The sequence below is a fragment of the Amblyomma americanum genome, chromosome 10 (genome assembly GCF_052857255.1).
Source record: "Amblyomma americanum isolate KBUSLIRL-KWMA chromosome 10, ASM5285725v1, whole genome shotgun sequence".
NCBI classification, from domain to species: Eukaryota; Metazoa; Arthropoda; class Arachnida; order Ixodida; family Ixodidae; genus Amblyomma; species Amblyomma americanum.
The window spans coordinates 24,188,419-24,204,219 of record NC_135506.1 but is presented as its reverse complement, the minus strand read 5'-3'; the positions used below and the strand labels follow the sequence as shown (position 1 = coordinate 24,204,219).

General features: G+C 47.1%; 1 protein-coding gene across 1 annotated transcript in view; it reads left to right on the top strand.

Moving 5' to 3' along the window:
* Window positions 1–15,167, top strand: part of LOC144106666 (uncharacterized) — a 34,584-nt gene extending 19,417 nt beyond the window's left edge. The window contains exons 2-4 of the mRNA XM_077639504.1: window positions 4,630–4,883; window positions 5,418–5,460; window positions 7,268–15,167. Of these exons, the coding sequence (XP_077495630.1) occupies window positions 4,630–4,883; window positions 5,418–5,460; window positions 7,268–8,962 (1,992 nt within the window). The 3' untranslated portion in view covers window positions 8,963–15,167. The remainder of the gene's footprint in view (window positions 1–4,629; window positions 4,884–5,417; window positions 5,461–7,267) is intronic.
* Window positions 15,168–15,801: the final 634 nt, after the last annotated feature.

Below are 15,801 nucleotides of genomic sequence, written 5' to 3'. Positions count from 1 at the left end.
GCTTTATTCTTTTCCACATACCTCGCAGGATCTTTAGTTGAAGAATAAAGTAACCCAATGACGGAAATAAATTGCACACAGAAATATTTGCAACGTTATAAAGAAAAAAGAAATTGAGTCGAATAGGAAATGAAATCATAAAACATAAAGGCACATAATTACTTTGCGTTGACAGTGCGATAGCATTAGAAGATGTTGATGCCTTTACGGGAAGTGACGTCACCTCCTTCTAGCCAATGAAAATTAGCCGCTCCAGTGACGTCATTTTCCTGCAGCCAATGGGAATTATCCGGTCTGGTGAAGTCACTTTCCTCCATGCCAATGGGCCAATTTTAAGACTGACGACACGTTTTTTTCCCGATAAAGCTTCTTACGCTGGCGCATTTAAAATATTGGTTACAGCATTGAGAAAAACAAAGCAAATGCAACTTATGTCTATTACATTTTACTTTGGCAATCTGAATCAAAAGGGCTAAAATAGAAATTCCCGAGTTTCATACTAAGAAGGCAAACGCATTCCAAAACAGGGCAGGTTACCGAGGAGAAGCTTTAATGTCTAGGAAGAAACCTCTGTTCTGTCATTCTTTTTTAAGAACTGGCGCTTGTCAGCGTTTGTCTCACATTTCATGTCCTTAACCGACATGAACATGAGCTAAGCAGTCGAACAAAATGGGTTGAGTCTCGTTCCCGTGTAACATGAAGAAATTGTAGGTTTTTAACTTTAAACCTCGATTCATGTTGCCTGAAGCACATTGCGTTAAGACGCCGCTTAACTAACTATGCATGGGTCGTTCACTCAATTGCTCGTGATTAATCGTGCGCGCAATCTCATCCCACGGTGTTTGCGTCCCTGGCTGCACTAAAACGAGTCCGACAAACTGAGTTGGCTGATGGAACCAGCAGAAGACGTGTCTTCTGATGCAGAGATCTGCAGCCTTTAACAGTGACATCATGCTCTTTATACTTTCATGCGCTCAGTCATAGACATCGCATACTGTCATATCTCTCATACGCATGCTCACTCCCAAGATCGTGCTCTCATATATCTCGTATTCTCACTTATGCTCACTCTCATGCTGATATCTTTCTCTTTCTCTTGAAGAGATACTAAGCAAGGCCATGCAAACCCGCTCCACAGTTTTGCTAACCGGGGCGGCAACCGTTATGGTAACGGCTTCTAATAGCCTGCCGTTCCTCTGGCGATATAAAACAATGTGTACTTCTCCGGGAATGACAATCTTCTCTGATCGAATTGTTCAAACCGGCGCCGTTATGGTCTATGCAGAAATCATTCCTGAAACTTTAAGATCAGATTTCGGCGCTTATTGAAGTAAGTTGTTTATTTTGTGTCCCCTTTTTTCCCCAAGCATTCAAAGCAGCGCCATGATGTCACCACCAGCGATTATGGAACAGCTTCCTTTCTGCACTTGTCCGGCTCTGCGTAATATTTTTTAGGGAAGCAAGCACTGCTCTCGGTAAAAGTAACGTACGTCCAACCTCGGGACACGATATCGCTTAATTTAGGTTGATTTAATATTCCCCTTTAGTGCCTCTTTCAGTTATCAAGCACGTAGGTCGGCGCCTCCAGTCATTCACAAAGCGCTCCGTTCTCTTTCTATGCCGCTCATTCCTTCTCTTTCTTTTTTACTCTCAGAGAGATAGAAAGTCCGCGCGCGCTTAGGCTGCGCTGTAGGGTTTCGATCGTGAGCGGTATATACGGAAACGCAGAGCGATTCCTTCGGGGGGTCCCGAATGAGGGAAAGAAGAATAGAAAAGTGATAAAACTGATATCCATCAACGGTCGTCCAAGAGCACGCCAAGTGGGCATTACGCTTCCGGTCACGTTCTTGTCTATAGATATCCTGTCCTTCGTCCCTCAGAAAGGAGTGCTGCTGCTGCTGCTTCTTCCGGGGACTCGTGCAGCCCCGGGGACCTAAGGGAAAACGTGTGGCGCCCCCTGTGGGCTGCCCCCGTATTCGTATATACGCGGAGGCAATTTGTTTCTTCGGTGCGTATGCGACGCATACAAACTGCGTTCGATAAGGATCGAGAGCGCGCGTAAAAGCTATCGAGGCGACGTGCCTGCTCTGCGCATGCGCCGTCGAAAAAAGACGAAGAAAAATGTATATAAACAATAAACGGGTGAATAAAGCGAATTGTGGTTGCGAGAAGAGACAACTCCCGTTCGCGCTAGAGATTTTAATGCAGCTTTTTTCCGGCGCATTTAAGCACGCTTTTGAGTGGGGTGTTTGGTTTCAGCTAGACACGAACTCGGCGGTGGTATTTTATGACTTATGCCGCTGTGGCGTGCGTGGCATCTTGTGTGAGCAGAAAATGCTCGCAGATCCTGGCCTGGATTTGAAGGCGTCACGTTTATTATTACCGTACGCACTAAAAGTTATACCGGGTGTTTTTTTTTCAAGTGTTTACAGATAGTTATTTTCAACCCTGCGTGAAATACGTCGGCGCTGTCTGTGCAGGTGGATTGTACAGCAGAGCGGACATTATGTACGTGATAGAGCTCAGTGATTAAATGATCAATTAACTAAAATTAACCAATCAACTTTTTTTACTTTTGATTTTAGGTTCCCACATTATATTAGGAAATTGAAGGCCGTCAACTTAAATTTTGAGGGCAGTTTTTAAATTTTCTTTATTTTCAATGCGTTTCGAAATATTTAACGTCAAAAACACTTATTTTTGCTCGTAAAGTTGGCTTCCCGCAATGCACATTTTTAAAATGGCGTCGATCGCATTTGGTATACAGTAAATACGGAAGCCGTTGGTAAATTTTATGCCGTACAAGCAGTTAACGTCATTTCCGCGACAATGCTACGTCCAGCGACACCATTTTAAAAATGTGCAATGCGGGAAGCAAGCTTTGCTAGCTAAAAATGCGCATTTTTGACGTCAATTTTTCGAAACGCATTGCCGATAAAGAAAATTAAAAAAACTGGACTCATCTTGTATGTTGCCAGCCTTCAATTTCTTGCTATAATGTTGACCCCTACGAGGAAAAGAAATAAAGTTGATCAGTTAATTTTAGTTACTCCTTCCATCACTGAGCTCTATCAGGTACATAATGTCCGCCTTGCTGTACAATTCACCTTCACAGACCGCAGCGATGAATCTCTTGCAGGGTTCGAAATAACGGTCTGCAAACATTAAAGAAAACGCGCCCGGTATATTGTATGGAATGGTTACAAAGTTTATAGTTGGCAGGCGGTTGTTTGAAAACCAAATAATCCGTGTGAGTACAACGACAAATCACATTCGTCACTATCGTCGTAGTATTCCTGCATGGACGTAGTACGTGCCTGTTGTGAGATAAGGCGGACGTCTTGTGTATAGGCGCCCACTGTGCCTAGGCAGAATTCGTGGCGTACAAATATGCTATTAAGTGGGAGCGTGTAACCGAAAAAGAAAGATAGAATCGAAAAAATTATGGAATGAGCGGATCTTCAGTGGACATCTCGAGAAAAGCAGAAAAGAAGCGCTCCAAATAAACACGGTGCAAAACTGGAAGTCACTGCATTCGTACGCAACCAGCCGTGACTTAAGTATGGTCGACGAAATTGAATACTTAGAAAGTGCTGCAGCTTTTGTGAAAGTTTGGCTGCTTTCGGGTGGCGGTTGATGGTAAATGTTATTACTCCCTTCGTTTAGATGAGGTTTGTTGTTGAAATACTTAAGTAACACTGCATGGCTTGAGCACCATACTATAGACACTCTGTGTGCATCCTGTGTACTCACGCAGTGGTGGCGCCCGCGGACATATTCCAGACAGTGCTTGATCTTCCATTCCTTTTCACTCTTTCATTTTCTTCATCACATCCACACGTGTATAGCAGCCAATCGGGCACTGCCTATATTTAACCTGAAGTTATGAAGTGATCATACCTCCCTCGTTTTGTTCTAACCTCCCTTTGACCATGCTGGAGTCCAAAACACCTACCTTTATGAAATAATTTATGGACTGTCTGTAGACTTCTTTTAGACTGTATTTCCTTCCAAAAGTTACTCCCTTTTTCTATTCATAGTCTATAGAATGTCTATAGACAATATTTTATTAAATGTGTATGGCCATATATCTGTAGATTTTCTATAGACTGTCTGTAAGGTTTGTATTGTCTATGGACTAGTCAATAAGATTTGTCTACAGAAAGTCTTCAGACTTTATAGACAAAAGCCCGTGGACAGTCTATCGACTGTATAAAGAGAAGATTCGCCCTCCCATCCCAACACCATATCCACTTCACACCCTTCTCCCCCTCACCGGGCCTTCCTCCTTGGAGGGAGGAGGACCCTATTTAAACCCCGCCAATGATGAACGCTGTGCCCAGACGAAGACAAGTCCACTTGTCGAAACGTTGGCAAGCACCCTGAGGTTTTCCTTCCCTTGTTCACTTTGTGATTATCAAGAACCATCTGACCAACTCCTCTTTACCATGGACTAAAGAAATTTTTGTAAGCGTAGTACCAACTGTGCTACCTGTACGGGCTAGCGGTTATCACAGGCAACCTATATTTGAGTGAATGCATTTTGATGATGATTACACATAACTCGATCGTTTCCGAGTATTCATTGGCTCTAATTTGTCTCTTCCTTCTCCTTAACGTGACACACAGGAGAGGAGTTCGCGCGAGTCCACCCTGAGCTTCCGTCCCAGCCACGGCCTCTCGTACAATCACCACCCCCAGCAGCCGGGCCAGCCTCTGCCGCACCACGGCGGGGGGTTGCAGCCTGGTCACCCGTTCGCGGCGGAGCGCCCCCAGCTGGAGCAGCCGACGAGCCACACGCCGGGCCCCAGCCAGCCGGGATCTGTGCACAGGCTTTCCTTTCCCCCCAGCGGCATCGAGAGGCACCTGGCGCGGCTGCACAGGTGAGGGGACCTCAGAGGTACAGGAAGAGACCTGAGGGAGATCTGAAGGGAATAAAAAATATCTATGCTACGGGGGACCTGAAGAGTAAACTGAATCTGAAGGCTAGGATACATATAAAGGGTGCAGAAAATCTCATGAGTGCAGGGATCTGAATGGTACAGAAGATCTGAATAGTACACGGGATCTCAATGATACCGTGAACGTTCTTTTCGCTTGTACCACAGCCACCCATTTCCCATGCTACCCTAAACCCCCTGTTCCCTAAACCTTACCCTAAACCCCCTGTTCCCTAAACCTTACCCTAAACCCCTTGTGGCTGGCGTCGACAGATCACGTCGGCCAGCTGGTTCTGGTCCGCATGGTAGAAGAATGCATATAAGATCTTGATTTGATCTTCAATAAAATAACAAAATGCTGTTATTCCCTGGGCGGTCATGTGATTTGCACTCCGTCATGTGCACAATGACGCGACTGTGGTGTCTGTGCAAGAGATTAATTGTTTGTTCGTTTTTTTTCTCTCTCTGTCCTTGCAGTACCACAAGTACCGACAACAGGAAGTCGTTTCCTCCGTGTCAGGTGAGCAGGAAAACGTATGACGCTCATCGAAATGATGCGAAACTACAACGCGACTTTTGTTTCAGAACGTGTAGCCACACTGCGCGCGATATGCCAAGCATGACAGCCAGCCATGACTCGTATTTGATGTCCTGTCTGCCACAATGGCGTGACTTTGTATTTGAATTGTGTGATACTGATCTCATAAGAATACAGCGTAGCCGTTGCTTCGCTTTCGCTCTATACTGCCCTCGCCGGAAGGAAAGGAAATGACAAAATACTACTGCACAACCCTAGAGAGAAACGTGGCCGGCACACCGCTCTGATTCGTGTTTTCTGTCACTTTTGAAAACCATGCACGTTTGCCGTCATGGTACATTCGGAATTTGAGCATGAAGTGCCGGAAGCAGTTCCCGGTTTTCACAACCCCACTTCGATGGAGATGAAATGCAATACCTGGGTACAATAATCAATCAATCAATCAATCAATCAATCAATCAATCAATCAATCAATCAATAAATAAAGCAATAAATAAATAAATTAGTCATTTGTTCATTCATTCATTCAATACTGAATTGATTCATTAATTAAAATTCCTCCACACATTCAAGATAGAGAGAGAGAGAGAGAGAGAAACTTTATTTGGGTGCTTTCAAGGGCTTGGCGTCTCGAGGCCTCCGTCGTCTTCACTGCGCTGGCGACTTGAGGCCTCTTCTTAAGCAAGGTTGGGCCCCTATTCCATAGGTTGGGCCCCTATTCCATGGCTACACTGAGCCTAGCTACCTCGCTTGCGTGCTGCACTAAAGCCCTTTGGGCCGTGAGCTCGCAGCTGGTGAGCCGACTCTCGCATTGCTCCGCACTCGGGTTATTGTGTTGGTGGAATGTTTGGTTGCGTTTACATTACCCAGAAGATTAATCTAATTACCGCTCTTTATCACTTTTGTGATCGATAAAGCGATTGGTCAATAAATGATTCAGTTTTTACGTGACCCAATACACGTGTTATAAAAGTTATTTTGTCATTAACGGAGAGGTTGTAGGAGGTAAATGCAGTACTTGATTCGACTCACAGGAGCGGCAAACGTTAATATATGAAAAAAAATGCATATTGTTACGTGCTTTCCGCCCGCAAATACATGCATATCCATGCCCGAAATTCACACATATACTGAAACGACAAAGAACTCGCCTTGTTAATATCTGCCAATCGCAACGGGAAGAATAAATCGAGCTAAAGACTAACTGTCGCGACCATCACAGCAAGCACTTTAAATGTTTACGATCCTCGGTTACTTGCGCAGCGTTTAACGTTTCTCAGCTCTTTTCACCAGCTCTGAAAGCCAATACACACGCTTATAGAATGAATTCACGTTTCCGCCATTGCAGTTCACTTTTCGTTCATCTAACGATAGGCATCAACCTTTGCAAGCCCTTCTTTGCAACAAGTCGTCACAAACTCAACGCAAGCCATAAGGATTGAAGCGATGGGGCTTCGCGTATGGGTCGATTGCATCTATATTCTATGTTTCGGGTTACGTTACCTTTTCTTGCTGCTATCTGTACACTGTTGCCACCGTTTTTACTGAAGGAAGGGGTGCACTCCTTTGTCAAGCCGATCTAAGGATTTTCGGGTGCACCTCCTAACATCACCTGATGCTGAAATAAAGACAATTGTCCATGCTGGTTTTCAAGAGCAATTAGCCTAGGAAAACGGGGCTAAGACATGCCTTATGCAGGAACAGTAACCAAGTCTTGTTTCAGATGTGGTCCGTGCCCTTCTTTAGCGTTTTAACATGAAGTGTAATTCGATTCTCCGGGCCCTTGCAGGTTTCGGACACAGACTCCGGCCTGGGCCGCACCATAACCGCTGAGACGAGCGAGGAGAGCTTTGCCGGAGCCGTTGCTGGGCCCCAGGCTCCACCTACGCATCGCCTGTGTGGCGGCTCCGTCTGCAACGGCATCTACCGAGGCAACGGAGCCGTTTCCAACCCTCCTGGTGCTGCTTCCCTAGGTGGCGGTCCCGAAAACGTCCTCGACGACGGCCTCGCCCACGAGATGGCGTTGCTGCGCGTCGAGCTCGAAATCGTGCGCTGGGAGTGCGAGAGCATCATCCGGCAGAAGAGGCGCCGCGACCAGGATCTGCTGGGCTCGTGGTCCAGGCGGCGCCGAGTCCTAGACTGGATGCAGCGGCACGACAGCAGCGACACGTCCTACGACCCTTCCACGCTGTCTTCCAACTCCGAAGACCGCCGCGAAGCGAGTCCGAGCCCAACGTCGTCCGTTGAGGCCTTGTGCAGTCGAACTCCGCCACCGTCTTGCGTAAGTGCAGCTGACTCGTCGGCCATGGAACATATTTACGAGGCCGTGGCCAGGAGCCCCTCGCCAATGTCTGCAGCGTTGGGAACGTCTTCGCCTCACGTTCGCTCTCAAAGCATGACCCTGAACAACAATCCGCCAACCAGTGGTCCCCCGGGTCGGGTCCTCTCTCCAGAGCACAAGAGGTGCTCGTCAGCGAGTCCCGTGCGCCGGAAACTACAGAACGCCGCCTTACCGGCCGTGCTGAGTCCCGTGAGGACGTACCGGTTCTCGTGCACCATCAATGAGACCCCGCCGGCAGGGGCATCTAGGGGTACGCGTTCGCCGAGCTGCTCCCCTGTCAGACACAGCGCGGCATCGTTCAGACCCCGATGCAGTTCGAACCCGGTTCCCCACTCTGTTACCCCAGCCGCCGTACCGATAGTCACGTCGCGTACGGCGGGACAAATCAGCGATCTGTACAGGCGCCAGGACCACATCACTTCCTGCTTTCCCACTCAGAGCATCCCGGAGAGCCCGCTGGCGCTTCACAGTACCAGCTCCAGCCCCATACCCGTCATCTACGACCGTTCTCCTGCATCGCCCGTGAGGTTCCAGGACGGAGGTGCCGTTTCCTCCCCGTCCGGTCTTCGACATCCAAGACCTTTGAACGAGGACAAGCCTCGGCGGTGGTTCGACGGCATCCTCCAGGACAGCTCCGCGTCGTACCAGCACGAACCCTCTCAGCTGTGCTCCTTCTACAGCCCTCAGAGACAGAACCCCAAAGGTGGAAGGTTGCAGCCGGTGTTCGAGGCCGAGTGCTACGGAGGTCCCAGAGGAGGCATCCTCGACCTCGACCTCGAGTTCGTCACCAAGGAGTACGAGATATTTCCGGCCGACGACAGCGCGGCGTGTCGCGATGATGGCAATGCTGCCGCTGGCGGTGGTGCTGCGCAGAGACCCAAGAAGACGCGCCGCCAGATGAGGAAGGAGCGCGCCATGCAGATCGCACGCACCAGGGCGGACACGACAACTTCCACCGACTCCGACGCCACGCTCAAGCACCACCACAGCGGGTGCCACGCCTGCGCCCGTAGCCGCAAGAAGGGTGCGTCGCAGGCGCACAGGTCACCGTCCAAGCAGGACACCACCGCCACAGCTGCGCAAAGTCGCAAGCCGATGCACCGTGATGGTTCTCTCGTGGGCGCCACTGACTACATGCTCTGAGTCATGGTCGTTGCCTAGGGCATATTATGCATGAACTTCGCCTCGCAGATTCCGTGCGCTACAGTGAAACTTGAAGCGACGTTGCAAAATCGAGCCGGCTGCTACGTCCGACGGGCTAGTCTTATTCCAATATAAAAGCCTAAGGCTGTTAACGACTAGTCCGTTTATAAAGAGAGCAAAGGGAAAGGAGCTGAAGCATCAGATAGATAAAAGAAACTTCAAGAAGGGTCGTATGCTGTGGCTCTTCTTTTGACCTTGGTAACTTTCTTCTGCGTTGCCTGAAGTGATGAGACCTATACGACTCTGTCCAAAGGGGAGTGTCAGTTGTCGTTTGTTGGTATTTATACGGAATTCATGAAGGGATGTAACTTCTTACTAAACGCTCGGCATCAGTGCACTTTGCTCTCTGATTCGTGTGGTAATTCGTCGAACCCTTTAGCCAGGAGTGTCTTCCTAACAGACTGAAAGGAGTTCCAAACATATTCAGCGGAGGCAGAGTCCAACAACCACAGGGGGCACGTGAGTGACTTCTCAGTGATCGGGCGTTGAAAGCTGCTGCCGTTTAGTGGCGAAAGGTATATGTCGGCGAGGACATGAACAACTTTGACCTACTCAGAGCCTCTGGTCCGCGTCCCGTACATACATCGAAGCCGTCACGCTGACTGCCACTTTGCATCATATTGACATCGAGAAGTAGAGACTCCAAACTAACTGCACCTTTACTTTGATAGAAAGGACACTGGGTGGCACCGAAGCTAAAACTTGTTAGGCGATTGTATGCAATTCTATGCCGGGCGTGAAAACGTCTCTCACTCCCTATTTGGCGATAAAAAGTCGGAGTTTCCACAACTGCGCACGGAATTGGCGAGGCGGAGATTTCTAAGCACTCCACTAGTCTTACATAGGGACCACCGTTTTACGAAGTTCTCTCACGGCGACAGTGTTGCGATGGAATATAGTATTCATCGCTGGCTGTTCATGACGTCACGGGTACCATGTTCAAGAAGGACCCACTGCTTCTGTGTTGAGGAGAAAAAAAAAATGTGCTAGCGCGTTCCCCAGCTTAATGAATCAAGCGACCAGCTTTCAACGCACGAAGATGTGACGCGTTTGACATTGTGTGCGCGCACTTCCAACACTCGACGCTCCTTATATAGAAACAGAAGCCCGCAAGCCACCCCGAAATGCAAGTTAATACGCAGCATGAAAGAAAGCTGTGCTTCGTCTTGAGTCGTGGTCATGGCAGGCAGCAAGTAGTTTCTGTGCATGCGCTCAGCGATAAAAAAAATACTTGCTGAAGAAACAGCGCGTCCTTCACCATTTCCACTCTTACAGGACAGTTCGTCAAATAGAGTGATTGGCTGGGTAGTTTAGAGCGAACACTTGTAATAACGAAAGAAATTCATTCGGACTACCGCTTTTAACGAATTCTTTCGCCTTGCGGACATTCAGAAGCTGGGTTTGTTGCAACAGCGCTTGCATTTGGCTTGAACACAAAAGATATAACTTTAATTATTTGCTCTTTTCTCAGTTCGTTGTACCGAAACTATACCGTAACCTAATCGTAGTGGCAAAAAGCCAGAGCAGCGAAAAGGCTCGGACTAGATAAGTACAAGGACCAACCCTTCCTCAGTTTCCTTAGACCGAACAAGCGGGCTCGTTTATTCATACTGTCTTGGAGCGTAGGTGGTTCGGTAAGAAGTTTATTACATCTATCAGACACTTACAAATGCCGTCTTTAGTTCGGTCGTAGGACGGTCAGTGCATGGTTGTGGTTACGAGAACATGTGGGCCGATACCGAAGGCTTGCACATTGCCTCATAGTTTCGCGGCGCAGCTTACACTAACGAAGTTCTGACTTGCTAACGGACACGGCCCGCGCTTAGCGAAGCTGTGTTTAAGTGCATATCCCAAGTAAGCAGCTCGAAAAACCTGGATTGTTCCCGAGGTTATGCATTACAAGTAGAGTTATGCGCGATCGCCCCTGACAACTGGGTACTCAGACATTCGCGAAGGCGCACTCTAAACAGAAGGGAGTGAAAAGGAAGTAAATTTTCCTCTAGCGCACATGTGTGCTAGAGGACAGCTTTCTTTTTACTCCAATATAGGTGCATTGGTGTTTAGAGTGTGGACACCCGAGCCCCAAGTGTGGGCGTTCACGAACGTTCAGCGTAAAGGGACACTGAAGACAAAATAAAAGTACCATCTATCGACACATTACGGCGCTATAATTAGAAAGGGGCTACTTCCATTGAAAACTAAGATTTTTAAGCTAAAAAAGGTAAAAAAAAAATTTCTTACAAGTGTCTCCACCACCGGCCGTTTTCGCAAGCAAACTGCGGTGACGTCAAGATCTACCTTATGTAGCAGATCTCTGAGGCCGCACGACACCGCCATTCACTTCGTAATGGCGATCACGGAGCCCTTTTTAGTCTTGACGTCATGAGTTGAAATCGAGCTGCGGGGAAAGTTTCTTTTTTTTAAATAAAGGATTTTTAAATCCTGCTTACCCAGCAATATATGGGTCTTTTGCATCCGAACAGACATGCACATAGCCAGTCGCATAATTAATTTGTTAGTAAGGAAAGAAAATTAAAATGAAATTGTCATCAGTGCCCCTTAACGAGTACGTGGCCTCAACGAACACCCGGCAAAAACCCGACGAACGCCATGATAGGCTTGCTTATCGATGTAAAGAATACTGCTGGAAACAATGGTTTCTAGAGCAATCCACATTTACCTCACTGCCGCCTGTTGTGCTTTGGATATCGCGGAGTAATTCATAAAACATCATATGCTGTTTACACGGTGCAGGCATCTCGCGGTGTTACCAAGAATTGCAGCGGGTACCTCAAAAAAGCAGTGCCTTCCAAAGGACTGCGAACATGCTGTTAGTAAGAACGGCGCGATGGTTAGCCGCAAGGTGGCGTTCGCGTTACGTTTACAGTACAAAAGTGGAAGATGTTTGACGCTGTTTTTCGACAGTTGATCGGCAAGCAAACTTAAAGCCAGTAAGTTAAACCGGTGACAGTTACATCCTTAAAGACGCTCCAATGCTGTTATTATAAAGTTATAACTCGACGTACGCATTATTATTGCCGTATAGATAAGCCTAGAAGTGCGAGCACTACTTGTGACTCTTGTGAAATAACGTTTGCTTCGCAACAATGAAGTGACGCTGTAATAAGTTCATTATTCCAATGTGCGGCTGTTACATAATCTAATCAGGATGGCTGCCAAACTTTTTCTGTGGCGCTCACTTCGGTATGGCTTAAATGTTGTTGATGTTCTGATTAACTATCACGCCGAATGACTCATGTACTATGTCTGCTCATACGGTATGAGTAGTACGTGGGCGCCAAGCTAAAACTTTTTTCCCCGATATTTGGCGCTACACACGCTAGATGGAAGCTAGCGAACTGCCGGAATAAGGAAAAACTATCGCGATTCTCACGATGACAGTTGAGTTTTCGCGCTCAATATCTGATTGCAGGGGGCTTTAGGCAAGCTGTCTTGAAACACGGGATTAAGAAGATGCGAAAACCCTCACAAGCGTGACGGTGTTCAGCGACTACTCTCAGCAATCAGTATAACTTGCACCGAGAGATGGCGCAACCAGTCCGTCTAGTCACAAACACGGTGCTGATCATTTACCCTCTCCCACCACCGCACTTAGCCCCATCGCTACATGCCGGAGAGAGTGCCTACGATCATCTACCCTCACTCTAAGCCACAATATACACGAATGCTTTTATCTCACCCTCTTTCCAGCGTTCTTTTAATACAATGAACGTCATCACACCCACTCTGGTGCATGAAATATGGGTCACCTCACACGTTGACGCGCGTTTCTTTGTCGAGTGTTGTTGTGCGTTTTTTGTGCAATCCGTGTTTTTTATTACATCACGCTGCTGCCTATATAACAACTCACTGCTCTGCTGTTGCTTCGCCTATCGGGTGCACTCACTACGGGAGTTTTTTTTTTTCGCAATTACTGCGGGTTTGTGTGCGTTTTTTTTTTTTTTCAATGTTGTGTAAACGAGTCGGACATTGCGAACGACGATATATGAGTCGGCGGTATTATTTTTCACTAGTTTGTTTTTGTGTAATGTCCGTAGCATCTGGTGGTACGTGCCTTATTAGTGGCACACCCGAAGAGAACGTGTTTTTGGGGAGGGGACTGTCTACTGTTAAGCTAATAATCAACCGGTTCCTGGCTGCGAAAGAGAATGGTTTTAACAGACAGGTGCTCTTCTGCGGCACATTTATTCGTGACAAGAAAGATTCACGAGATCTACCTTTCTGGGAGAGCCGTACCGAGAGCCTGTGCACAATGGTACACAGCGTCTAGCTCGTGTTAGGTCAGTTTCGATTTTAGGAGGTAGTGATGTGTGCGTCTGTGCGTGCGTGTATTTTATTGCTTCGAACAATCGGGTGCTCAGGGACATGTCATGTTGTGTGAACCGCCTGGTTGCGTGGTTTAGGTTGCATTTGGAGCACTGGGACCATCGTGCTTTGGCGAGTGTACGGACGAAATGATATGTGGAAAGTTAGGTTGGTACTGAGGTGGAACAAATATGGTAAAAGGTGATGGTTAGAGTGTCAGGCAGAGGAAGAGAAGTGTTGCCAGCCACTAGCTTTTTTTCTTCTTCAACGTTTTGAGCACTATGATAAATTGGAGCAAGTCGAAAAGAGCTGCAACTACCCAGCATTTCATGTGTAAACTGTTTTTTTAGGCATTCCTTTCTGGGTGTAAAGGACGTCGTAATGCAGATAACTAAGCGGCGTTATAATTCTCATCAGGTTCAACTACACGTTGATGTTGCTCCACGACATACTTTTAAAGCGTTCCCAAAGTTCGCTTGTGTCGTTAGGTTTAAGGTAACTGCGCTAATATCAGACTGCGAGGTAAGAAAGTGCAAGCATCCTTAATTCGTACTTTGCGCTGCCCGATTACAGCATTGCTAGGCCTCGCCTTGGAAGGTATCCGAATAACAGAATGCGTAGCCTTGCTCGTTTCTAGTAGAGTGCTAAAGAACAACGCAAGCATTGCTAAAAAAAACATTCATCCCTCACAGATACTTAGCAATAAGAACGTCACTCATTCGGATTTCGCCTTGAAGTGTTCAGATTCCCCCAAGAAGCGAAGGGCACTACTTACCTCTACTGGCTGCACCTGAAATGTGCTTCGATTAAGGACAAGAATTACAGTATTTACGTTCCACGTCCATATTTTTCATGCGAAACTTGATGTCTGTGACGTCACAGAACCAGCTGCGACGTTCCCGCATAAGCGTGTACACTCCCCGTCAAAAGTCTTCGGGCCACAAGGTTTGCTTTTAGCCGTCTATAGTGGAGTATTATGGCTCCATTCAAAGCTGTTTACTTGCGTAAGTCGAAAACAACCTTGTCCTATTCTCTCAAGACCCTTTGGTCTTCAATGATACCGTAAGTACCCCACTGTATGGCTCAGAACAGACCGTGGGGGCCCGAATACTTTTGATCAATGCTGCACATTTTCATTTTTTCTGCAGCATGGTTGGGGCTCTCGTTGCTTAAAGTGGTTCACCGAAGCGAAATGTTTAGTGGAAGGGTAACAAATACACTAGTAATTAAAGGTTGTGCTGAAGGCTTAGAGGTCATCGAAAGGTCCGCATGCACTTAGATGAGGAGATACAATGGTAGTCGATCATATAACTTGACATTTACTATGAAGAGCAGCACATTACTTGTACAACATTTAAGATGCTAAGGTTCTGCCTAGTAGCTATACTTTCAGTATAGTTTATAGACCAAAGAACCTTAACAAGTGCATCTTTTCACGTTTATTTTCATTTTGGCTTCGTGCAAGTGCGATTGAAAGCAAGAGTGAAATGACACTGGCATGGCGCCGACAACCTATTGTTAGCCGATATTTCTTTCTCGTGTTTGAAAGAAAAACAACCCTGTCGCTTCTTCTGCAGTACTTTTCTCGTGTTCACACTAAATTTCCATGTACCGAGTACGCAGACGGCGAGTGTTGAACGTAGTCGAAGAAAGCCAAAGATAAACGGATGCATGTCCAGGCTTCCCTAATGCTTCTGAATGTTTCGGTGAGCGAGGGTTGACGGTTGCTTGAGAGCACAGCTTTGTCTGGATAAGTCAGCGTGAGTGGACCTGTATCAACGCAAAGTAATAAAACAAAGCATTTTGACGTTTTCATTTTATCACATGGTGTGGTGTGCGTTCACTGAATTGTAAGAGGCATGGTACGTATACAGTCTTTGCAATAAGTAAAAGGCTGTATGGTTTGCTTCTCAATCTTGATAAGTGCAGTCCTTATGCCACCATTCGAGCTCTAAATGCCGGTAAGGTAAGAAAAAACTTTGTTCCGACCTTTCTAGGGCTTTTAATTTTTAGGAAAACTATAAGGGCTCCGCTATATGAATGAGAAACAAATTTCGTTGGAGGCACTTAGATATCTCTGAACTGCGGAAGGCGAAAGCCGTTTGCGACTCGTTGTACTGATTTGAATTTGCCGCGCTTAAATTCATTTCACAGCACAGGAGAAGATCAGCTGGCGCGAGTGTGGTGCCACGTGGCCTAGGTCCCGTGACCTAGGTCACGTGACCTAGGTGGCGATGTAACGGACGGACGGTCACTGCGAGTATGAGCCATTAAAGGCTATCGCCTTAAAACATGCAGCCTGGTTACTGCTGGCAAAGATAGTACATACCGTTATAATGACTGCATAACCAGCGACTGCCGAAGTCAGTTCTGAATGGGGAGGCATAGGCTCGGAACTCCAATTTCAGCAGCGACCACAGTCAATGGAGGGAAACGGCCCTCTCCCTTCTTCC